The following is a 27,143-nucleotide window of genomic DNA, read 5'->3' as shown; positions in this document are numbered from 1 at the left end:
TGATTTACTGCAAAGAGAAATTGAACAGGTATCTCCAAGGTTATAGAGAATTTCAGTTAACATTTATATCAATTTCACATAAATCACTGCTATCAGACCACAGAATCACAAAATGGCTGAGACTGGATGGGACCTCTGGAAGTCATCTGGTCCAACCCCCTTAATCCAAGCAGAGACACCCAGAGGAGACAGCTTAGGACCACATCCAGACCCACATCCAGTGGGTTTCTGGAGATCTCCGAAGAAGGGGACTCCACAATGTCTGGGTACCCTCTGCAAGTGCTCAGCTACCCAATAATGAAATGTAAGCAAAGAAGGAGTCATTTCAAAAGAAATCTATACATACCTCTCCAAGTTTTTCTAACTTGATATAGGTTTCCATTTTTCCAAATCCAATTTCTGACTGCAAAGAAAATAAATGAAGATTGAAAAAAAAAATAAAAATTGACACCTTTATTCATTTAACCACCTGTCATTTACATAACTTAATCAATGAACTGAATTTTCTTTCAGAAAAATATCCGACAGTTCTACAGCAAACTTCAAGGAATCCAGTTATTTTAAAAATGATTCAGCATATTATGATACAAAAGCATCCCAGTATCCAAGCCTAATATTCAGACAGTCAGTCAGCCTACTGCATATCCTGGAAAAACTACCCCCAGTTTACCTACCTGTAAATTGTCCTCACCCTTCTGATCTGATTACTAATGAGCCTATTATACTTAAGGCACAGAAGTCATCCCAATTCCACCTTTTCTCTTGGTTAGTATATCCATGTGCAGCTGCTTCTTTCAAACTAATTTTCATTATTTATTTTCTCTCTTCAAATACATGGAACACACTGAAGATCTCTGCTGCTGGTCTCCTCTTCCATTCTGACCTCTCAAAGCCTTTTCAGTCTAACACTCCACCAGTAAAATCCTTAAACATCATCCCTCCTTGGACTTCAGCTTTTTTTCCAACAATTTACATTTCATGACTCATAATTTCAAGTATTTTAATGGGATCTATTCACCTTCTTTATTTTTGGTCAATGACTTACCTCTATAGCCACATGTCAAGACAGCTTATCTGTCTATGCCTTTGGAAGACAGCCTCAAAGATCATTATTTTTTTTCCATTTAAACCTATTGTTACTCTCATATTTAATAGTCATCTATTAAAGTTCTTTCTGTTTAAGACCATTCTCAGTCACTCCAAACTTTTATATTGCTCTTACAGCATAAGAATGTTGAAATCAGATACAAAACATGACACTTTTAAACTGATTTACAAAGCGTGTGTAGCCTGTAGCATGCCAAAATCCCAAGCTCACTGGTTTCATGAGGATTTGCCTTACAGACAAACAAACATACTGTAACACACAAAAAAACAAGTTTTCTAGCATCACTTCCTCCTTCCACTTCCACACATAATATTTCTTTCTAAGGAAAGATACTCTGACCCCTGACTGGTTTCAGCAATTATATCCGCAGGTCAGAGAAAGCTGATTTGCTCCTGAAATCCAAAGAATGTTACAATTCTATGTTATATCACTGTGTGCAACACAAATACTGTTGACTGGACTAAGACTTGACAGCAACATACCACAACAGTGTACTAACACAAATACCCCTGTTCATTTAAACCACACGAAAACACAAAGTAAATTTAAGACCTTGTCTACAAATGCTTTTGACATATCTAAGAGAACAAATGGGCACGTTTAATTTAGTTAACATGAAAGTACAAAGAGTAATTCTGGTTTCTTATATTAGTGTTAAGATTGAACTGTTTTAGCATCAAGCTTATTTAGAAGCTTGCTGTGAAGCTTTAGAAGCTTGGTGTGAAGCCCGTTTATCTCAAAATACAAGCAAAGTTGCTACTGACAATTCTTACTACTCCAGTGAGATTCTAAATGTACCATTTAATGCAGGAATAATGTTAGCAAGATAAACATTATGTTTCCGAAGTCTATTTTGACCTACAGATATACTGTGAAGTATATCTGAATTAAAAGATGGGACTCTGAATTGAAAGGAGAAAATAAATGAGACCTTGAACCCATTAGTCTTATTATTGCCAGAAAATTGGAAATGCAACTTCAAAAGCCTAATTTCTTAGAATCTTTTCTGGAAAAAAAATATTCTCATGCAAAAATCATCTATTCATCTCGATCCACCCAGAAACACTGACAGATTCTATTTATGATCTCGTATTTAAAGAGGTTGGTGCATAAGAGAAGCATCTTTACTGCTGTGAATGCAATACTGTACCAGTATACACAAAATAAAATTACCATAAAAGCTCATTTTTCCAACGACTTAAAGCATAACAAGTTCTCAATAATTTTTACTGTTTTTCTATTTTGATACCTACTAAGCGTTGAAGAGAGCAGTACATTTTAAAGCAGTAAATTATATTTATACATTGTAAATACTAACTTGATAGCAAGCTTTCAGTGACAATCTCAGAATAATGATTCTAGGTTCTCTCATTATTTCAAAATAACAATGCAGAGAATCCAGCATTGCTGGCACATTTAACTTGGACCTTCAAGCCCCGAAAACCATTTTCAAAATTCAAAACAAAACAACCTTGTGACAGGAAGTTGATTCCATACTCACATCATATTCATTAGAGGGCAGTGTTTTTCTTTCATTCTTCTAGAATGGAAAGAGGAGGGGACTCCAATTGCTCAATGTTAAAAGAGCAACAAAAATAAGATACGCAGGGAACTCCCCTAGCCTTCAAATATTACATTCCACCACCAAAAGGACTGTACTGAAAGGTCTTTAATACTGTACCATCTGAGAAGAGAAGATTCTGGAAAATACAGTCCCCTTTTCAATGCTACATCAGTAAGTAAGTAGTTTTAAGCTTGCTACATTACTATTACTTCCAGTGCTTTGATCCAATCAGCCCTTCTTTTAATAATGTTCTTCCAAATGATAACATTTAGTCTACCACAACAATTATAATCAAATAATGGCTAAAATTTAATGCCCTTTGCAAAAAGAAGAAAAAGCTAGTTTTTGGACTATTTCAGAGTCGTGCATATTTAACACTTAACCAGGATTTCTGGTATTTTTATCAGTATGTAGGAATCCTCCTTCTGCTGTTCACAAAGAAAGACTTATTATTTGAAACAACCCAATAAAAAGATACACCTGAAAAGGTAAATATGAATTTATTAATATTCTTATGAATTCATATATGCTTCCCAAAAAATATAATCATTTCAACAGCAAATTTGAGAAAGAAAATTTGTTTAAAAATACAGAAAGAAAAGTGAATAGCTGTCTTCACATTATGCTACTTTAGAGCCCTCCTACTCTGACAAGACACACACTGTGGACCTAAGATTAGAGAGGCTCTTGGATCAAATGATCATCACTGTTCAAAACAGTACAAGGATGTACTATGGGAGTAAAATTTAGCCACAGATTTCAACAGCTCAAGACCCTCACTAAGAAATGACAGGGAAAAGTCTGCAGAAAAGAGAAGGGGAAGAGAATGAAAGGAAAGCGTGTTGTTTAAATGGATTTTAAAGGTGCTCAGTACACACCAATCTCCTCTGTCCTTCAGGACATATAACTCAAGGTGCAAATGAAATTGAACCACATTTCCAGTACAGGGACATCTGCATTAAATGGAATCTTAAGACCCAGGAGGTCAAGAAGATGCATTACACTTACTAGAGATGCTCTACGAGATCGTCTGCTCATGGGCTGATCAAACGGCGGGCTGTTAATCTGTAACTTTTCAAGATAACCATCGGGTATCCTGATATCAGCAGGCAGGGACAAACGCTTGTTCAAATCCTGCAGTAAGTAACATTAAAAAGAGAAGTGTCAAATATAATTCAGGATTTCCTAAAGCTGGTTGGTGTTATCATTACTATCCCGTTACTGTTACCGAAATGAAATTGTTTTTTAAAACCACACTCTCTTCTAATAATACTTCAAATTGTTTAATACAAAATCAAATTTATTTTAACAAGAAGAATGAAATACTAAAATGTAATTAACTGCATTGTGGACACATCCGTTGACTTTATTAGAATACTTATAAATACCTGGAATGCTGGAAAATGAGAATTCAAAGAGTAGTTAACACATTTATTTTGATATTACAATTACAGTAACAAGATACTGCCACAATTCAAACTACATTACTTTCTCTGATTACTGAAGGTTATAAACTTCTAGATTCTAATGACAGTGACAAGCCTGTTCTGTTCCCCTCGGCCTTGGCCATGTGTTTCTACTCGTGCCTTTGCAGCAGCTTTGAACTATTTCAGCATGCTAAATCATTGAGAAACTATCTCACACAAAGTGCGTAGCTTCCTGCCAACTTTGTGCTCAAAAAAGGTTCAGTGTAAGGTCAGACAAGCTCACAGCCTGAACACGGGGCAAAGGAGGCAGCAGGGCAATCCCAGGAAGCCAGCAGCTAAATTGGCTTAGGCTGCCAAAGAAGTGGATCATCAGACTTCTCAGGTCTTGAGATCTGAGTAGACAACTTGCTAAGCTTTCAGCGTTGGCTCTGTATGTGATCCACGTCTATGTATGATCTATATGTGTACCTATAACAACAGCTGAGTAAAAAATGTAATTTAAAATATATTAAAGAATAAATTTATTTTTGCATTTAACTGAATTTCAGGCAGGACAGAAGTGCTAACTCACAACCCCTTCAACTTCCAAATTAATTGACCTACATGTGCTATTTCACAACAGCCACTGCATACAGACAAATTTTTGGAGAGCTGTCAAGAAAGGTTTAACTTCTGACATTCGACCCTCTTGTTTTCTTCTCAGCCCTCATACCTGCTTCAGCATGGAGCACAAAGTCTCTGTTAGCTTCTGCTTTGTTGCTCAACAGTAGCCTCTCTGCAAAACTGGAAAATTCAGTGTCTGCATTTCATACTCTGTACAAAATTTTCAAATTGGAACCACAGTATTCAAACAAAAGGAGTACTGTTCACAGAATGGTAGCTTTGACCAACATTTTGAAGATCAATTAAAAGAAAACAAAAAGATCCCTCACTTCTGGCAGCGTACCGTTTCTTTACTAATTTTCAACTTCGGCATTTCAAAAATGTTAAAACATTGGCAATGTTAAAAGTGCCTATGTGGTTTCGGGAATAGTGGAGGAACTAATTAATTATAATGAGAGCAAGCTGTAATCCTTCAGTAAAACTGTATTTTCCACTAAGGAACTTTCCTTCTTCTCGAATAGCTCTGCTATTTTTTTTGTAACAGGCAACTCAAATTCAGTAGAATTAGAGTCATCTGAAGAGAGAACTGCCCTACTCCCCTATTTCAGAGGGTTTCAGATTATTAAAAAAAAAAAAAATTTAAATTCACAAAAAAGCATTTCACCCTAATATTCATTGTATTCCTCAGAAAATTCAGGTAGCTCATCAAAACAGGTGAGCACAAAGGAAAAAACCGGATCATCTCACTGTAGTGGGAACCCTTGCAACTGCTGGAACAGACAGGAATGCCAAGAAGAGGACCAGTATCAGCCTCTACTCCACCTTCTTATGATTCCAGATCAAACTGTGGACAATGTCCTAATTTTCTTTTTCCTGCTGCTGCGGCACATAAACTGAAACAGAAATTCCAAGCCAAGAAAAGGAAAGAACACTGAGTTGTTTTTAATGTAACTTGCTGAACACAGTACATATCATCATTATCCTATATGCCCCACAGCAAAATAGCTCTCCCTACTCCTAGCTATTATCACTACAACAATCTGTTGCAGTGTTCTTATTACTGTTCTTGTTGAGCTTATTTGATAATCAGAATTTTAATAGCATCTGTTTGTAGGAGTACTCAAATTATGGGCCACAAAATTCAAATGCCTCATGGAATACCAAACTGACTGTACCCAGAGCTCTCAGTCTGTATCTTCGCCCATAGCACTCATCTTTGAGGTAACAGAAGTGGTGTTTCACAGCTAGATCCACAGCCCTGAAGAAGCATTTCCAAGCATACAAAGTTGATCAGTGTGTGGGAAGAACAAAGCCAAGGTATCTTTAAGCTCTGACAACAACTTGAAAATACGCCCATACTGTACACAAGGCCTGCTGTCAATAAACACGTTTATTTTCCAAACGGAGAGAAAGGGAAAGGAAACAAATCTAAGGTTCTTTGTAGCTCTTACAAATTTGTTAGTTTGGAGTTCAGCCACTATAAAAACTGGAGACAACATTTTAAGTACCAGAAAATATTATAATGGCAGCTAGCACTTACACATGAGCACTCTCCCTTCATTGTTTGTAAAGCTCCAGCAGTGGCACTACTGCAATAAGTAATTGCAAAACTCCCCATGACTTACTCCAGAGATGTGACATCCTCAGTTCTCAACTGACCTTAAGCTGCAACCTTGTGCTTTGTGCTCCACAGTGCGTACACAAATACTGTTTTGAATATAAGGACTCAATGACGTAAAGGCCAAAACTTGATCCAGTTACCAAAAAACCCCTCATCAACAACGATCTACTTTAGGCACACAACAGCCCCTTGTGAGCTTCTTTAAAAAACATTAACAAAACCTTATGGAAACAGCAGAGAGAAGATTTCTTCAAGAGTAAGGTACCTGTTTTTAAGTATAATTTCAGTGCTTCTGATACATAGCTTTAAAACTCTCTTCCCCCCTCAGCTTACTATTTTTTGCTAGAGGCGTAACATTTTGGCATATCATATATATACACAAAAAAAACCCCCAACAACCCTATCTGTTCTCCTTAACTTTGTAGAGCTGAAGAAAGTCTCTTTTCTACATGGAAACGCAATGACTTCATGGAAACTACAGGAGGCACTTCACAGCTATTTTCCCTCTAACAATCTGCACTCTACTTCTATTTGTTATACACATATTTGGCTGTGTTGAAACGTCTACTAAGCCACAACGTTTTTTTAAACCTTATATTAAAATCGTTACCTACCACAGTCAGAAGCCTTTTATGGCACCAATGTTTGAAAGATCATATATATAGTTCGACAGAGAAAGTCTTTTCAGCAATGTAATTATCCTTTACTTAACTACCTAATATAGACAAAATTAAAGAAAGTCACTTAGATTGCAAACCCAAATGGCTGAAAGGAATTAATGCATTTTTTCTGCCTGTGTCACCTTAATCCTTCCCAGCTTTTGTAATAATTGAAGCAATCACCTCATTAGGGAAAAAAAAAAGCCATCATAATTAAATGCTGCAGTGCAACATAAGTGGGATCCATCAGATGTGCAAATGAGCACGTTTCCTACTGGCTAAGTAGCAAAGCTGAAAACTGAAATTTATCATTTCAATAGAGCTAAAAAACTCACTTAAGAGATGATAAAAAGAAGTCCAAGAACAACCCTACCAGTCAAGTGCAAGCTTTTATAGCTCACAGACAGGAATGTGATGTGAAGGCAACTTGCTGTCTGCCAGCAGCCAGACATGCCCACTGCCCTTGGCAGGATGTGTGTCAGCCACACAGTCACCACCCACACCAGCAGGATGGAGAGAAAACAGAAGGAAGGTGAGCAGACTTGTGGATCACAGGACTACTGCTTTAATAAGGGAAGCAAAAGCTGTGCGTACAAACAAAATGAAAGAAGTAATTCATTTGCTGCTGTCTACTGGCAGGCAGATGTCCAGCCACTTCCTGGAAAGCTGGGCCTCAGCTTGCCCAGTGGCTGCTGGAGAGCAAAAGACAAACACCGTGACCACAAACATCCCCTTTCCTCCTTCTTTCCCCCACTATTTTTCAGAGAGCACAATGTAAACAGCACAGAAAATCCCCACAGTCAGCTGTCCCACCATGCCTCATCCCAGCTCTCACCTGCCCAGTGCTGCTTTGATGTAAGGGGCAGCGTGGGGAACTGACAAAGTCCTGAGATCGTGCCAGCAGGGCTCAGCCCCTGCCCCAAACCCCCCGGGTTATTGCCTGCACGTCAGCCAGTGGCACAGCTACTGTGCAGCTCCACAGACAGGGGCTGCTGTGATGGAAGCGGCCTCTGCTCATCCCGGCCCAGCACACCCACAAGGCAGCATTATGTACCAGGCAGAGAGTGCTACTGAGGGAAGGCAGCCTGTTCCCCTCTCACGGGGCTGTACGAAACAGGGCAGCCAAAGCTCGAGCCTCAGTGTGTGCAGGCTGTGCATTAGACACAGTCGCCATCTTCACTCCCTCGTACCACTCCTGCAGCTGTGCCCAGACGTGCCCATTAACAGCCCTAACTGTTACTTCAGCTGCAGCCAAACCTGCCCTCTCCAGCTGGGCTGCTTGCTGTCACTTTGGTACGATGCCAGGCTGCACCCGTGGAATGTGAGCAACTGTAGGAAATGGTGATTTTTAAGAATTTCTAATTCTCTTAAACTTCTGCGGAATTCCATGAAGCAATAAAAAAGGACACTTTTCAGAAAGAGGACTTTGTCCAGACTAATTTCAGTGGCCAACTGAACTTAATGACATGTTAACATTTCTCAGAAGAGGAAAAAAAACCCTAAAACACAAAGACTATAACCAAAAATCCCTTTTAGAATGAAAATTATCAGCAGGCTGTTAAATATGTAGGCTGTTACAAGATCCTGTCACAGTGCTGTTTAAAGTATTAATAAGGAAGCGCATAAAATTAATTGCAGGATTATTTTCCCAACATTAATTTTTGATACTTCAGACTTTTAAACTTGTCTGTTTAGCACTCTAATACTGGTATCCCGCTAAGAATATTTTAAATTTGTTTCATTTTTAAGGTAGGAAACTGGAATGACTCCCTATCTTATGTACATTTATGTACCTCTGCAGCTATGCAGGGGAATCTGCATGCAGTCCTTTGTAACTCCAGCAACTGAAGGACTACCAGAATGCAAAACATTTGCTTTCAGAGACAACAAAGCGCTTCAGGTAAAATAAATAATCTTCTAGAAAACTAAAATGATAGCATTTACCGGTATGCATGCCTGATTTATGAAAAAGCTGTTGTCAATCTGTATATTTTCTAGTTTAATTTTTTTTTTAAATTGTTATCTTTAAGGCCAACTTGCAACAGTATAAATCAGAACCCAGTAAAAATACAACTGCTAAATGTTCTAATGCCTAAAGTAAACTATATGCTACTAGTGAGCTATTTTTTGATCCATCTTCAGAATATATTCCGGAGAACACATTCAAGCATCAGTTGCTTTGCTATGTTAACCAGAATGCCTATGGCATTTCCCTCTCCCTCTATATTTTAAAAACACATTTTCTATCTTCATGTGCAATGCTTATTTCTCAGTCTTGCTTTATTGCTGGCATACTACTTTCATAATTTGCCTGAAATGTGAAACACATTTGTTCCACTCTGCGTGATGGAAGATAAACATATAAGCACTTGTGACATTAGTATTACTGCGTTGTCTACAGAGATAAACCACCCCAAATTGTGCTTATCTTTACTATTTCCAGCACTAGATACATCAAATGCTCTGAGAAGAGCTACACAGTGTGGAGTCTTTTCTTCTGTCTGGCTAGTACTGCATTTATGTCTTATGACTTACACAGCACGTTCAGACATTAAAGGTGAAAATTTAGCACAAAATAGAATACCAACAATCAAACCCATCCAAACAGAAGGTTGGAAGAACATGTTGAGGTATTTGTAAGTTCAATTCTCACTACCCTGCAGTGTAGCGTATCTTAGCTGGAAAACCAGAAAAACAGAGACCTTTACTATTCATGGTTGTGCCAATTTGTAGACTGTTTCTTTCTAGCAACAAGAATTCTTTCCCAAATTTATCAGACTACAAACGCTGCCAATCTTTCAACTTCTGGACAGTTTCCTTCAGGCTGACAGTCTACTCACAAACAGCAGTGAGAGAAAAGAGATTTGGCCTTCTGCTAGTGAAGCAGAAGGAAGTGGGGGGGGGGAAAAAAAAAAGGCAGTCCTATATTATCAAGAAATAGGTCAAAAAAGCCAGAAGCAAAACCTATGATATGTTGTCTGATCATCCTCAGTTATTTCTTGAATGCTTCATTTAGACAATCTAACAGCCAACTATCTCCAGGACTGATATTCCACTGCCTGTGGCCACACGTTCCTTGGCGAACAGGCTCAAAGCTAATGACTCAGCAATGTGGTTTGAGCAACTCAACTGGCAGAACACTACTACTCCTTTCAAACAACATGAGTCATTACCTGCTGATTCAGGTTTAGGAGCCAAGACAAGAAGGAAGTTAGCTCTGTCAGGAATAGCTAGTCAGCGGAGTAGCCTAATACTGCCAAGCTGCACTACTATATGAAAATCCTTCTCGGTTTGGTTCTTCAGCTCATTCTTGATAGTTACGTTTCCAGAACACAATTACTATATTCTAACAGCCAACTCTCCCTAAGATTTTAGCTTATCTTTCAGGAGTTGATTTTTCTAAATAACATCACTGAAAAAATATAATTCATCTTCTGAGTCTACAGACATCACTCTGATATCCCAAACAATCTATTACAGATCAAACAAGTACAATTTACTCTTGTGTAAGCATCAGTTTGAATTAGCCCCCTCAGTGGTTTTAGCAAGCAATAGCAAGACGTGTCAGCTGCAACCACAAGATGTTTACTAATAAGTTACAATGCTTTTTTTTTTTTTTTTTTTTTTTTTTAATTTTTACAAGGGAATGCTTAATGAAATCTAAAATGCTACATCATATAATCCTCTATGCAACACAATTCAGCTTCAAGCTCACTATGAAAAAACGTACTTCTACAGTACATTCTCCTTGCAGATTTTAAACGAAAAATGGGCATGGTATATACTACATGTTACGCAAAGCAAACATGTTGAAACACATTTGCTTATGCCTATGAGAATGTAAACATGCTACACCACTTCAGTTTTGAATACCATTTGGTTTTTTTCCCCCCTGAATGCTGCTTTATCAAATTTCAGTGCTTTTTTTTTTTTTTTCTCCAAATGACAGCACAGTTCAAGCCAACTTTATCCTGTACTGTATTATGACATACTACAAGACTGCTAGAGGCAAAAGCAAATGGAAAAAAACAGCCTCTAATCACAGAATAAATTTGTACAGATTTTTCTCATTTGGTGACAGCACTGCAGACTTAAGAGACTGGCAAGGTCCTGAAGCAATACACCAGCATACACAGCCACCAAAAAACCTGACATCATTCATGCAGCATGCTATTTTCTCAACTTCATAAATAATTACTCAATTACTATAACCAGAGCCACTCTTCTAACAGCTGACATGAGTTTTCCTACTAGCTTTATAAAATCCTAATTACTTATCCTTTTTTTTTTTAAAATGATTGTTTTAATATTATGTACTGTGAGCTGAAGAACAGCTTACTAGGATTTCTTCTTCCAATTATTCGTAACCTCACATAAAAGATGGCTTTGCACATCTTTAGTGCTTAAGAGAATTAAGAGTGCAACTTTCTAAATATGCCTACAATACAAACAATTGTCTTAATATACCACCATCTATCAGAGCTGATAGAGACAGCAAACATAAGGACAAAAGATTTAACTAGTCTATACTATCTGAAGTATGCAGAAACAGGCTACTGTTTCTGTTCTACTTCCACAGCACATTGTGAGCAAAAATTCTTCTAACAAATTTTAATTTTTTTTTTTTAAAGCACCACTCAAAAATGTACAAGTAGCTGGATGAGTATCTGACTCTCAGTCTCAAAAAATCCTCAGTGCAAAAACATGGACTACATAGCAATGAACAAGTGCAACTGATTCCACTGCAATGCAGAAAGTGTGCCTTTTCTGTCTCCTGCAGCATTTTGCACTTGAATACTATGTGTCTCCTTTACACGTGAATGCTATTATTGATACACATTTTTCCCCTAAAAACATTAAGCAAGGGATCAATTTCTATGCTGTTAAATTTAAGGAAAGGGTCATCAAAGTATCCTTTCTTCTGCTAGAATCAGTAAAAAAAAAAAAAGAATGATAGATAGATAGATCCATTTATGAAGGAATACTGCTATTTCTCATTCCACAAATGTACGCAGTTTTTAGCCAGTTGACTGAAATTCAACACAATTCAAATTCAGCACAATTAATTTATGCCTGGAACGGAACACCTCTCCTACGAGGACAGGCTGAGAGAGCTGGGGTTCTTCAGCCTGGAGAAGAGAAAGCTCTGAGGTGACCTGGTGGTGGCCTTTCAGTATCTAACGGGGAGCTACAGGAAAGAAGGGACAGACTCTTAAGCAGGATCTGTGGAGACAGAACAAGGGAAATAGTTCACGCTAAGGGAGGGTAGATTTAGATATAAGGTAAAAATCTTTTATGGTGTGGGTGGTGAGGCACTGGAACAGGCTGTCCAGTTATGTGGTCGATGCCCCATCCCTGGTAGACTTCCAGGGTGAGGCTGGATAAGGCCCTGGGCAACCTGATCTAGCTGTGGATTGCAGGGGTGCTGGACTAGATGGCCCTCAGAGATCTCTTCCAACTTTAAGGATTCTATTATTCTAAGAAAGCATTCAGAAATGATGGAAAAAATGAAATTAATTAGCCAATTAAATAACAAAGATTTTTCTTTATTTTCCTCAGATCAAGCACTCAAAACATCCTCAGGAATATCATCACATCAGGAAGACTACATGCAGCTACATACTCAGAATACCAATGACCACAGACATTTCTTAGTCCCTGCCTCCACTCCCAGCGTAACAAAATTTATCAGTTTTTATGGTGGGTTGCTAGGCAAAGACGAACACACAATTGTAATCAACAAAATATCAGTATTACTAAAAATGCAAAGATTAGTCTCTATTTTGGGACTGGGAGTCACAGTTTCCCAGCACATCTATTTTCATCAATCAACAGAGCAAGGACTTCACTGCCAGTTCAAGAAAGTTATCACCAACCTCCACAGTAGCTACAGCCACTGAAATAAAAATATGTAATGAATTTTCAAAGACCAGAAACCAGAAGTGCTAGCAGCTAGTTTTGCTTTTATTTCCTTCAGTGCAGTGAAATTTTATACATATTTTACAAGTAATGTTTGTAGTGTTTAGTGTTTTTAAAATAATGGAATTAGCTACCTAGATCAAAAAGCAGATTTTTTTTCCCACACAATCAAAGATATGCATTCTGAACCGTTTCCTCACCAAAATAATTTTTAAAATAATCTTTATTCCATGGATGCACACTTCAGACTACTGATAAGATGAATAGAAATTGGCTTTAAACAAACAACACAAGGAAGTTTCTGATTTATTTCACACCTCAGATGTCAGTGAAGCAGTTTATGGTGAAAGGTTGAAACTACTTAGCACTAATACAGCATTCAGAAAGTGCATTCCAGGAGCTTCCATTTACAACTAATGAAAATGAAACAGATAAGTGTGATAAAAAAATCTGAAGATAAATAAAATACAGATGCGAAATATTACTTCATTTTAGTCAAGTGTATAAATACACAAAAATTCCTCTCTTGTAGGTTTTTGTCACTAATTCAAAGTACTCATGAAAAAGTGAATTTGGAGCATAGGGAAGAATAAAGAATAACAATAAAAAAGCCAATCTTCGGAGTTTGTGTGCCTGCCTTTACCACCTAACAAGATACCACATCAGCCTCTTAACATAAACCCTGCTGATGCCTAGGGTCTAGTGGCTATTTGACTCAGTGGTAGGTGCTGGGAGGTAACAGATGCTAATAAAGCAAGCTCTGCTCCTTTTACTCCTTAATCTTCTTGATTGTTAAGAGTAGTTTTCTGTATGTTTTGACCTATTTCTCTAACAGAGCAGTAGGACAAAGCGCCCCAAAGAAAAAGATAAGCTGATGAGGCTTGCAAAGCAAGGAAACGGAACTGGAAAAAATACAGTGAGAAACAGATCACTATAAAAATCAAGCTTGGAGCCTTGATGGCACAAGTCAAAATTCTGAGAGGTAAGAGTATCTTTTCCTTCAAATGCAACTCTTCCTGCAAAACTCTCATTTCTAAATTGCAAGAGTCTCAAGAAATACCAAAAGAAGAACCAGTGTACCAAAGGAAATCACAGCAAAAGCAGTAATGTATTTAATGTTAACCTGAGCAGTCTAACAGAGTAACTTTCTATTGTTAACCCCTATCACCAAACATTCGTGTCAAGATAAAGCAGCAACTATCAGAGGAAAGTCGCATAGGAAATTCAATTATTCAAAATAAACTGAAATCAGGAACTGAACATTTGACTTTCCTGGACATAACAGTGAGGCTGGAGTGCAGGGTAGGAAGCTGCATCCAAATTCTAACTTTTCATCTGCTGTGTACCCATAATCCAAGTGAGATCTGATTTGTAGATGGCTAAATACATCTAATACGATACCAAATTACTTGTAAAGAGAACTCAGAAAGGAAGGAACTTAAAAGGTCAGCCAAGTTATTGGTGAGAAAAAGCAAAAAAGCAGATATTCCATCCTTACAAAACAGGTATCGCAAAATGAAGTAACTTTTCTAAGGAAACAGCATTTGTAAGGGGAATGCCAGGACTTCTGGGATTATAGAGACTCCTAACAGAAGGGCAAAAAGATATTTTCTGCTGTTACCCGACAGTAATCCCTATTCCTAGAAAAATCTATTAAAAGGAAAGTTCCAGAAGTCCCAGCTGAAATTATTTTTCTTGTAGCAGTGACTGTTTTTGACAGGAGAAGAAATGAAAGTCAGCCAATCAAACAGATCAAAAGGAGCCCCATCACTTCCATCAATGCCATGCAAGTCATTTAGCATGTGGACTTGCATTTTTTGAAGCGGGATTTCCAATGAATCAAGTTTTATGTGAGCCTCAAAGTAGGAGCCTACAAACTTAACAGCACATTTTCTTGTGTAATGATGCATAACATCAGACAGTTTCCAAGTGCAACTGAGAACAGATAATACAGTGCCCATGTTACAGGAAGTAAACATCTTGATGGTAGTCAGCTTCATGTTATTTTTTTCCTCTACGTACTGGTAGGTGATCACATAGACTCATGGAAGAGGTGAGCAGGAGATCTCTATCATCTCAGAATGCACAGAGAAGGACATTAAACAAAATCCAGTAAATAAGGCAGAAAGGATTATAGAGCTAACAAGAAGCGGGAAGAATCTTTGCTCACTGAAGCCTTACCCAAGAGGCACTGTTGCAGGGATCCACAGCACCCTGCCAAGTAGTAAGAGAAGCTGGGATGAATGCTCATGCTCTGCAATGCTTCCTGCAGTTTTTTTTCCTGCTCCCAAAACTAATGACAGGAGAAAATACTGTACTGCCTTTAACTTAAAGCCCGAATCAGTACTGCCATCCAGTCTACTGTTCAAGAATTTAAAATGAATGGAGGCTGATTGTGCCCTATTTACAACACATTGGAATGGGAACCCCTGAACCATGTTCTAACTTGAAGCCTACAAAGAGAAAACTGTAGCACTACATCTGCTTACAGGTCAATTTATTTTGTGGGTTTCTCTCTAAGGCAGGTGCATTTCCCTAACCAGGACCAGGAGCCAACTCAGTTATTCAAGCTGTATCAGTCAAGACTTGTGCAGCAGTCATAACCCTGGTAAAAGTGTAGACTCACCAAAACCTTATTTTTCAACTACGTGCATTCTTTTTTCTGAAAGTAATCAGTATAACTCACACATAACTATAAGATTGCTTTACGGCCTTTCTGTTCATCTTCTGAGTTAAAAGCATTAAATCTGCAGCTAATCCTCCCAGGGGAAAATTATACCCTACAGCAACGTGGTAGGAGCAGTCTGATCTGGAACAAACTCCTGCCACTAATGTGACAGTCAGATGGATAAGAACTGTTTCACAGGATAAAGTATCTGGGAAACAGGCTGGTGAACAGTGGGTTATGGCCCTCTGCCAGTTCACATAGGAAGACAGCTTACAGACTTTGGATTTCTGGGAAAGGAAAACAGATGTTTCAATTTGCATAGACTGCATCTCCCTGTTTTTTACCCAGTATTGTACTTAACGAAGAATTCACTATCCAATGCATGGGCACAGGGCCTCCAATGAACACTTGCTGTTGGAAGTCAAATTCCCCACACAGTATATGTTTGCAACTACTGTCAGTATGATTACTGAAAGGGGGGAAGCAACTGCGCTATGGATCACTAGTAGTTTATAGGTTACCTGCAAAATACTTTTTATCTAGACAACAAAATGAGATTCTGGCATGTTCTCTTCCAAATACCCTTGACAAGGGAATCCCGCAATGGTTTGGTTTTACTCTGGCTCAGAATTATTTAACAATTACAGAGAAAACAGTAACATGGTGGACACTAAAGATCAAAACGTATATTCTGACATGCAAAAAACATCCCAAGAACGCTAGGACACAGACTTGGTAATCAGCACCAATTACTGAATGTTTTTAGCAAACATTTATTATTATTTTTAATGGGCCACTGATTTGCAGAATTTTAAGGAAGTTGTGCATTAAATCTTGCTTGTATAAAGTTCTTAAATATAAAAAAAGATTTTCTCCAGAGTTTCAGTTTTACCTGATTAGTTTCCTTAAAAACAAAACAAAAAACAAAAAACCCAGGACTTCTGCCAATTCAGTAGAAACAAAGATATAGAAGAAATTATATTAAAAAATATTACTAATACAGTAAATGTTAGCCAAAATAAGCACAAGGATATAATGATATTGAGACAGGCACATTCATTCTAACACAGAAAAATAAAGAATATTAGTTTGTTGAGTTTAGCCAACTCTGTATATTTCAAATATATTTTGCAATGGATTTAATATATGATTAATGACTTCAGCAGACTACAGCAAATAAATAACTATCACACACACTAATTAACTTGTGTGTGCAGCATAGTGTGTATGTATATCTGTGTATACACATACACAGAATATAAAGGGAATACAGCTTCAAGCTTCCTAATTGTGTTCTAAAAATGACAGATTTCCACACACTAACAAAACAAAATTGACATAACAGACACTTACTTCTGAGCAAAGATCATTTCTTTATATAATGACATTACTAGTAGTGAACCAGGCAGCTCCATGATGCAAACCACTCAAGGCAGGGCAGGCAATATTTGGACTAAGAAGGAAACCCATTATTTGGCTCCCTTGAAGACCAAGGAAGCAATTGTTGCTATTTGATGGGCAGCAAAGCCAGGAAAAACCTGTGGATTCTGCAGTATTTAAAAGAGGCTGCATCTTTCCCAGGAGTGCATAGATTAGTAGTCTATCCTAATTCAGAAGGCTTTTTTTTCCCTCAGAAACGAGCAGAAAATTATCATCTGAGATTCTCATCCGTCAAAACTGACTGAAAAAAGCCCACGGGAAAAACTGGATGAGGGAATGACAGGCAGACGATATAATCACTTAAGGCTTTTTTGCTTAAGAAACCAGATAAATTGCACTGAAATGATTACAATTAGAAAGGCTTTTTAATCAAGGATATAAAGATGGTTACAGCTCCTTTTCTGTGGCATGTACAAACAGGTTTAAAACTGCACCTACCATGCTACAGACCACTTCAAAAGTGTGAACTTACGTCAGCTAAAAATATCCACCAGTGACAGCATTCCTAAAATTCAGATGTGCATTTTAGTGAAGAAGTGAGTTCATTATCTTGAAACCTTATTTTAAAAGCTGCTAAATTAACACTGAAGTAATTTGGGGGAAACATTAAAATCCTCATAGAACATACAGGAATAGCTGCCAGAAACTGAATGCTCTCATTGACTGGGCGAATCAACTGAAAAAAAATAATGTTCAGGAACTACAAACAAGCACTTGGACTGTGGAGAAAAATAACAATATCAGCATTGAATAAACCAAACTGAAATAAAAACTTCTGAAAGCCACTGGAAGCGTAATATTAGAACTTCTTCACAATGTTGGGAGTCCACTAAAAGGCTGCTTTTATTTGATATCTCTTGAAAAAATTACACACGGATTTCCTAAATTTCTGTGACTTTGCCTGAGTTCTTTTATAGTTTCTTATAGAGATACATTAATCCTAATTTAAATGAGAGCCCTTTGGCGGCTCTTTCTCCGTAAGTCTCAGCATCTTTCCATTTCAGTTCATTAATTTCATGATCTGCCATTAACTTTCTTATTTCTTTCCTGATCTAAATGTGTATTTCAGATGAAATGCAGAGGAAATAGATATTAAGCAAAAAAAAGTAAATAAACTTGTCTGAAAATTTCTTCAGTTTTGAGTTTATCTAGAATACATTCTGATATGCAAGCTTTAAAGATATTTTTAAAGCCTCCTGCATAGATCAACATACCTAAATTAGTTCTCCCATGCAAAAGGTGCAGCTTTAACAGCATTTAGATTAAACCTGAGATTAATATAAAAAAAAAAATCAGGAATTTCTAGAGAAAAAAAAAAAAAGAAGCAGAAGATATAAATAATTAATACGAATAATTTGTAAGTTCTTGGAATCAGACCAGCATTACATGCTTGGAGTCCTGGAATTCCAAGCATAGCAGAATGCCTCACCAATCAAAATTTTTTGGCATTTTCTCCCTACTGCAAGTTACACAGATCTGCTTCCCTAGTCCTGTACATCGTATCATGCTTTGAAAGAAGATCTAAAATCTTACAAACTATTCAGATCGGTATACAAACTGCTATGGAGAAACTGCAAAATTTTGCATGCTTCTGTAACAAAGGGACCATTATCACTTTTACACACTCGAGAAACAGGGAAGCATTTTGTTTTTCTTTGCCGAGGGAAATGACAAAGCAAGCACAAGGGTGGCTAGTGTTCATAATGAGACTCATAAATAAAGGAAATTATGTGCACAGTTATTCGTAAGGTACTTTTTCCTCCTTTTGTTTACCATCATGTAAAGTTCCGTTCATTAAAAAACAGGAAGAGAGAGAAAGGCTCAAGCAGTCTGGACCACTGCTTCTGCAAGATTTGTTTTAGAAAGGTTACACAACAGTTTTAAGAAAAAAAATATCTGAACACCACTCCTTCAACATACTTAATGAATGTATAGAATGTGCAGATATTCTAAAAACTACACATAATAAATTCTACCTGGATTCAAGTTTCAAAACATATTTAGCTTGCAAAATAAGCAGCTCATAAAAATGCAAGCAAGACAATTGTCTTATTTCTGTGTGACAAATGGAGCCAGATATTTAAGCACTATTATATTAACTCTCTCCACACTAAGTATGTCAAAATGTTTAAAGATGTTTGAGAAGACAACCAGTTACAAAGAACGAGAACAACTCCATTCTCTCTTGTCAATTTAAACAATCCTTATATGAAAAGTAAATTACCTCCATTGAGATTCGTCTATGTATTCGGTTTCTGAGACAAACACCCGTGGGAGACTGAACTTCATCAGATGATGTTCCAGAAGCTTGGTCACTTTCACCATCTGACCCCATTTTCAGATTTTCATGAACAATGTCTTAAAGATAGTTAAAAAACAAACAAACAAAAAACCAGTCAGTCAGTTTTCCACTAAATGATCTCTCTTGTGCAGGCAGAAAACAACTGTGCAATTTTTATTCCAAAGGCTCACCACAGTAATAATAGTCTCAATGCACTTTTCATGGCTCAGGGATCCCAAAACGAAAAAGGAATACTTCATAAAATTCACACACAAATTTTAACATTACTTTTCTTAGTTTTCAGCAGAACAGAATTTTCCAAAACAAAAGACTGTCAAATTCCTATTTTAATTCCTACAAGCCACCTTCCCATCCGGATTTCAGCTCCTGACTTTCCTCATTATCTCTTCCCTCTACTATTGGGTTAGAAAAACTTGTGCTTGCAATAGGAAGCTGAGATTCACTAGAAAATATATAAAATATGAAAATACTTAAGATTTTCAGACTACTTGCCTGGCAAGTGCCTTTAAATAGAAAACTTTAAATAAATCAACACACAAAACAACTGAAAAGTATAGGTATCATTTTCAGAAGTGCCAAATGTGGAAACTCTAGCTGTAGAAAACACACTCATGTGGAGGAATAAGATGTATTCTGATTGCCTGAACAAAGGTCTGCAATGTGTAACTAGATTCAGAAAAGGACTTGAGATTCAGAAGCTTTTCAGTGAAATTTATGTTTTTATGTGAGAAGATTAGGTAATAGTCCTGTTGGGTTACATGCTGTTGTAGGATCGTTATGAAAACTGTAATTAGTACTTTTAATATAATCCTGTAGATTCATCCACATAAAACAGTTCACATGTCATGTATGTACCAAACACATCACTTTTCTTTACTGCCACAGAATCTGCCAGACTTTGAAAGACTATTACTGTAAGAAATGAGGAGAAGAACTGAAGTGGCATCATTAATAGCATAAAGAGACAAATGACATGCAAAAATACACACAGCGTGAAATTGGTCATACAAGCAAGTTACTCTGGGTAATGTTCCACTCTCACCTCCAAAATATTTGAGCTCCAAATTGCTACATAGCCTTGGGTTGGAAGGGATCTCAGATCGTCTAGTTCCAACTCCCTATTGCAGGCAAGGTTGCAGAATAAATACATACACATATCTAAGAGGTGACAAAAGACATGAATTTCCTCGTGTAGGGAACCTGCTTTGGCAGGGAGGTTGGACTCAATGATCTCTGGAGGTCCCTTCCAACCCCTATGATTCTGTGATTCCCTGACGTCTTCTGTTCCTATTACTAGGCATTATCTTGGACAGTGTAAAAGAGAACCTGACAAACAAACCCAACCCTGAAAAAAAAAACTTACATAAACCAAACACGCAAAGTTCAATATACCTCAAAATATTTAGCATTTGCTCAGAACAACAGCAATTAAAACAAAAACAAACAAATACCACACAGCACACAGAGAGAGAGGGGGGAGGGAGGGAGAGAGAGATAGAAAGTGCATGTTTTATCACTACCAACAAGAAAGAAAACTGGCTTTTCAAGAATAAAAAACCCTTCAAGCAAAAGTTTGGATATCAACACATCTTCTAAAACATTTGTCCTGTTTAGCTCATGGAGGATCACATAAACTTCAAAGGACTAAATTCTTTCTTAGTACTATGAATTTCTTTTTACAGAAAGCATAAAGGATATAAAAAGAGCAACTCTACTCATAAGGTACTTCCACTTATTTTAACTTAAAGAATTGTAATTAAACACAAATTAAGTACAAATCCCATATACAAAGCACAATTTTCAGCAGTAGCGTGGGTCTAAACTGGATTTTGATTAAAGTCCACAGTGTATCAGAATTTCCTCAGGAAGACATGCTCAGATTTGAACAAGAGAGAAAAAAAGTAAACTGCATTCCTTGCAGCTTGGTTTCAAACCAAAGGTTCATCAGTACTTCTAGAGACATGTTAGTTTGAACATGAGGGAAAGATTTAGAAGTTAACTCCCAAATATCAACTTTAACCTTAGGCTAAAATGATAAAACATTACTCCTTCTTATCAAATCTTTGTAAACTTCATCTCCTTTTATGACAGGCTGACCAACATACTTGACCAAGCTGATGAGATCTTTTGGATTTCAGCAAAGCCTTTGCTACTGTTTCTGACGGTATCCTTCTGCACACAATGTCTAGCATACAGCTAGGCAAAAAACCAGAATGCAATGAGTGAACAACTGGCTGATGAGCTATGCTCAAAGGCTTCTAGTTAAAGGAAAGTTGGCAGACAATACTAAACTGTGAGGAGTTGCTGACTCCCCTAAGAAGAGATAAGGCTAAGCAATCACCAATGGCATTTAACGGCAAGTGCCAGACTACATCTGAGATGAAACGCTGATGCACAGCCGGAGAATGAGAAGCTGAAGAGCAGCCTCACAATACAAGGAGGACATAGAACTATCAGAAAGTGTTCAAAGGAGGATTACAAAGATGGTTGGAGGGCCCAGAAAGCAAGAGACTTGAAGAGAGGCTGAGGTCCCCTGGTTTGCTCCCATGAGGGGAGGCCTCATGGCGGCCGCAGCTCCTCACAGGGAGCGGAGGGGCAGCGCTGAGCTCTGCATTGTGGGGACAGCAACAGATGCTAGACAAGAGACAGTTCTTTGGACAGCTTCCATGAAACTAAAGAACTACTGAATTTCATGCTGTGAAGCAATTACATCATTAAAAAGAAAGGAAAAAAAACTAAACCTGTTACATGAAAGTAATCATATGATTGATACTGTCATACATTTAAAATACACAACGTTCCACTTGCGAAAGAGAATGTATTATGAAATTGTTTCAAAAAACTTTACACTTCAAAAAGCAACATTCACAATTATGAAGAGTACTCTAATTGACAAAGATAAAACTTCTACTTAAAAGAATACCTACCAAAAAGAATGCAGTAATACACAGCTAAGGAACATTTCAAGAACACGTAGTAAAGAACCATGCATTTGGGACAGATAATAGAGATGCAAGAAGACTCTGCTTTTTACAAATCAGTAATGAGAAGACAAAGTGAGTCTGTCTCATTTAAGCCTAAAATGTAGCATTTCATACTTACATAAGGTAATGATGACCAATCCATGTTCAAAATTACTGTGACGTGACTAATTCTGGTATGTCTGGAGAACCTACATACCCATGATGGACCAAAATGTTCTAAGCAGATTATTTACTGATGTTACAGAAACTATCCTATCATGAAACACGTGACTGAATTTCTGATATGCTGACTATCCAACTGCTCCTATTCAGAAAGGTCTGCATACGTTTTAATTGTATTCTAAAGAGGGATACTTCAAGGATGTTTTTTTATATTTATATTCTTTATACTAGTATATTTTATATACTTTACATTCATATTTCAATAGCATAAGAATCAGAACGAAGCATTCTGATATTTTTATACTGGTGTGCATGATGATAATATTTGATTAGCAAAGCTGAAAATCATGCAAATACTTATTTAATTACACTAAGCTTTTCTAAGACAAGTTCATCTGCATCAAAACCAACTTGCGTGGTCTTCAGAGGTTTTAATAATGTTTAATAATAATGTTTAATAATATATTCAACTGCCATCATTTAACAACACAGCTGTTCTCCTACAAAGATGTTTTAGTGTACTCTACGTACCTAAGTGAATACCCAGCATGGCTGTGCTATGAAAAGGTGTAGATCACTACAGTATAACAAGAAAACCATGAAAGCATATTTAAAAAAAAAAAAAAAGCTATCCTCATTTCAGTTGAACTGAAGTTACCAAAAGAAACTGCATGTGGGGGAACCTTTAGTGCAGCAAATGAAAATTCGTCTGTGTGAACTAAAGTAATATCCACAAATTAGTCTGTAGTCGGATTCCACGATCTTTATATCTTATAACTGTTAAAAAAATTTGTGCACTTCCAAGATGCACTTTTCTAAAGCCTACTTTGCTAATTTTTAAAATTAAATTTTTAAATGGCTAAATTTTATTATTAATTTCCCTAGTAATTCAAAGAGAGGAAGGCAATATTGAGAAATTACTTCTGCTGTTGACAATAACAACCTATGAAAACACTATGAAAACATAATTCCTTCCAATTCAGATATTTATGACAAAGAAACAGATCATCGTTACTGTACTGTGACAACTGGCTAAAGCATGGGAGAGTTGCTGCTCCTGTTGAAGATGACCAGCTTGAAGCCCATGCTGGTCAGAATTGGTTTTGGGTATCCCAAGCACCTCTTCAGTATTCCCAGTAATATAAATATGGATCAAGGACACCTGAAGTTGGCCCTGTATTAAGCCAAACAAGGTATGCAAACTGTTTATTAATTCTGTCTCTTTAAGGGTCTACACGAATTAAATATTTCTGGAGGTGCAGGACTGCAGGAGCTCTATAGTTATGAGTTTTTTGCAAGTAAGAAAAACTCATCTGGACCTGCATCAGTGGCACTGATAAGTCACAGCTTGCCATGAGGGTCATCTCTACTATTGAAAAAACCATAAAAATAACTGAATGCAAAACATTAAACAAAGACACAATTCTGTCTTCACAATTCCTCAAATTAACCAAAATATTTTCATGTACAAAGGTCTTAAAAAAATGTTACTCCGCAGTAAAAAAAAATGAACTCCGCAGCATGTTCAGTGCTCAGAAAACAAACAAGAAATCCCCCCCAAGTCTCTCAGTGAATTCTCATAGTGATAATCTCATTCAAAAGCAAAATGATGGCAAAATGACAAGCAAAAGCAAAAGCTGTTTGAAGCTGTACTTGTGGCAGATCTAGTTTTATTCTGTGATTATTTTTTTTAACCAACTCATCCTTTTACTACTACCACTTTGTGCTATTTCAAGAATCTAATTCCCACACCAGAATAGAAAAAAAATGAAAGAAAATAGAAGGAATAAAAACACGCACATAAAAGCCTCAGGTAGCATGGGATATTTGACCATTTCGTTTCTGATCTCATCCCAATAGAGAGAATACTTCAGCATCCTGCTGAGTAATAACCATTCCCATATGCCAGGAACAAAGGGAGAAAAGATGCAAAGAAGCAGCAGAGAGGACATTAGTAATTTTGCTTGCACAAACGGAAAAACGCTACTAAATAAGAGTTAGGTTAAATTTTCATTAAATGAGATGATAAATAAGTGAAATATCAAGCTTTGAGTGACTAATCATTCTAGAGAGAAAGAGGGAAAACGTGATGAATAAGTAGCACACTCACTAAATCTATTCTGTGCACCTTCAATGAAATGACAATTCTACAGAAATCTGTAGATATTTAACATGTGGCATTACAACATTTTCTACAAATTGTGAGTATTAAACATGCAAAACTTGATCACCTTAAGAAGAAAATAGATGCTATTCTTTGTATTACTCACATACTAGTGTATTTTTTTTTATGTGTGAAAAATTGAGAAAACTGGAAGATCATTAAAAAAACACAACATGTTCAGGATTTTTTTTTCCCCCCCAAAGTTGAATTTTATACTGGAAATCTGTCAAGGAACAACTTATCAAAAAATCTGACCTTAAAAAAGGCTACTGCATCATTTAAAGGCAACACACAATAGAAAACTATACTCTGCTGCTCTTTCTGTACACGTTTCACATACACCTGATTTAACAAATCGCCCATAAAAGACGAAATACTCCTAATCAGAGATCTTTACACACAGACGCTTTGCTTAACAAAACAAATCAATCAAACAAACAAACAAACCCAACAACTTTGTCTTCCTATTACATAAATGTCAGGAGAAGAAAGAAAAAAAAAAAAAAAAAGAAAAAGAGAAAAAGTACCATGAAGTAGCTGAGTGAAATCAGGAATTAATACTGCAGTCAAAATTTGCATGAGTGATAACAAGGAAGGGAGATGTAAGATGTAAGTGGTTTGATGAGTATCTTGAAAACTCATATAGCTTAATCTTGAACATGATCAGTTTAAGTGTCACACACTTTGAAACAAATTCATAAAATTCTAATTAAACTGACTTGTTCTCATTCAATTAATTACACAGAATTTAAAACAACATAAAAGCAGGGTAAAACATTAACGGTGACTGAAGGCAGCAATATGACTAATTGAAAGAGAACAAAACATATTTGTAACTCATCTGCCCCACAAATATAGCACAAGACACCAACAAAAGACAGTTATTGTTGATTAGCCTTATTTTATCATTGAAAAACATTTTTTTTCTTGTATTATTGAAAGGTCTAAGTAATGCATCACATTTTTCAATTCCAGATACAGGGATTATCTTCCATTTTTATATATTCAGTTATAGTTCTCACCAATGCTTTTAACTGAGCTGGACACAAGTTTCCTGGTAAAGTATTAAGAGTACTTTGCAGCTTTTGTAACTTTGTAACTTGTCAAAAATTCATGGATTCTTTTAATTGCTCTCTTTCTAAAATTCTTTGGCATATTCAGTACCTTAAGTTTTCCCAGCAACCCCAGAAAAAAAAAAAAAAAAGCATTCCCTGAGATTTATTAAAGCATTAGAATAACTGTGTCCCTTGCTAAGAATCAATACAGACATTATTTTTCCACAGGAAAAAAAAAAAAAGAAAAAGAATGTAAGCAAACGATGTAGTAAATTACCTAGTCTGCTCCCATTTCTGGGCATTGCCATGAAAGAGCCGAGGCTGCCCCCTATGACGCTATGTGGTCTTCGTAAAGGGGGCTTCTTGAAAGATCCTGTGTATTGGTGGAGAAATGAGTGCATACTGTGAGACGTTGGAGGCCTGCCATTCTTCACAATAGGCTCTAGAATTCACAAGGATCAAAACATTCATTCCCACAAGCAAGTAGGAGTGTCAGGAACGTGCCAGAAGGAAAAACAGAAAAAAAAAACAAAAAAAGAAAAAAAACAGTTACTAGACAGGAAATCATCATTCTGGTAAGACTGTTGTTCATACTAACAGTAGACCACAACACTACAGCCATTTCTCTATTAACAGATTAATACTAAACATGGCATTAAATGTTTCCCAAATTTCATCTATTAAATTCTGTCATTCTATACAGGATCAGTAAACAATCGGAACATAAAAGTCTGAACATGTAAATAAGAGCAGGAAGTAGCCTTTAATATTTGTTTTTTTTTTTTTTTTCTTCTGAATTAATTGTTTGATTGCACAATGTCTCATCTTCACCACAATTTAAATAAACCAGCTGTTAGATCAACTCTCGTGATAAGCAAATTCAACAGCAAGCCTTTAGAAATACTCACGCTCTCAATACTCTTGAGAGTCACTCGTAGTGAGGTTTTTTGTTACTGGAAGTCCTTGGAAAGAAAAATACCTGTCCATACACACACCACAGGGGGTTATGCCATAATTAAGGTTATTTGTTATTCTGACATCATTTAAGTATTAAAACAGTTATTTTGGCTTTCTTGGATTATGTCTTTAACAGCCCACTGCACCCAGACTCAAAACCAGGATTGTAAGATGTCTTTTTATTATAATTACTGATAATTACACTTTCTAGAAGAGAGGTAACAGGAGAAATTTTTAAAATCTGATACACAAATGCACACACAAATCAAATGTTCATGTTCTCCCAGTATCCTGATGGCACACGTGAACTGGATGCAAAGGATGGCTCAGGATCTGAAAAGGTCTCCTCTAAAAACAGGGAGGCTTTCCTACTCCAGCAAGAAGCAGAACAGAAAGCAACTCACATTGCCTGGTCACAAAACCAGACCCATCAGCCACTAAATGAAGCCACTCATACAAGATCTTAACACTGTCACTACAGAAAAAGTGCACAGGGGAAAGGAAGCTACC

General features: G+C 36.9%; 1 protein-coding gene across 1 annotated transcript in view; it reads right to left on the bottom strand.

Annotated features, from left to right (window-relative positions):
• Positions 1 to 27,143, bottom strand: part of CDK17 (cyclin dependent kinase 17) — a gene marked incomplete at both ends in the record, with an annotated part of 51,238 nt that overhangs the window by 12,101 nt on the left and 11,994 nt on the right. The window contains 4 exons of the mRNA XM_079549480.1: positions 347 to 403; positions 3,681 to 3,806; positions 19,234 to 19,367; positions 25,954 to 26,118. Coding sequence (XP_079405606.1) covers positions 347 to 403; positions 3,681 to 3,806; positions 19,234 to 19,367; positions 25,954 to 26,118 — 482 coding nt within the window. The remainder of the gene's footprint in view (positions 1 to 346; positions 404 to 3,680; positions 3,807 to 19,233; positions 19,368 to 25,953; positions 26,119 to 27,143) is intronic.

This window comes from Tetrao urogallus, assembly GCF_951394365.1.
Source record: "Tetrao urogallus genome assembly, chromosome: 1".
NCBI lineage: Eukaryota > Metazoa > Chordata > Aves > Galliformes > Phasianidae > Tetrao > Tetrao urogallus.
Note: the sequence above shows the minus strand (reverse complement) of the source record. Positions and strands in the feature narration are given on the sequence as shown.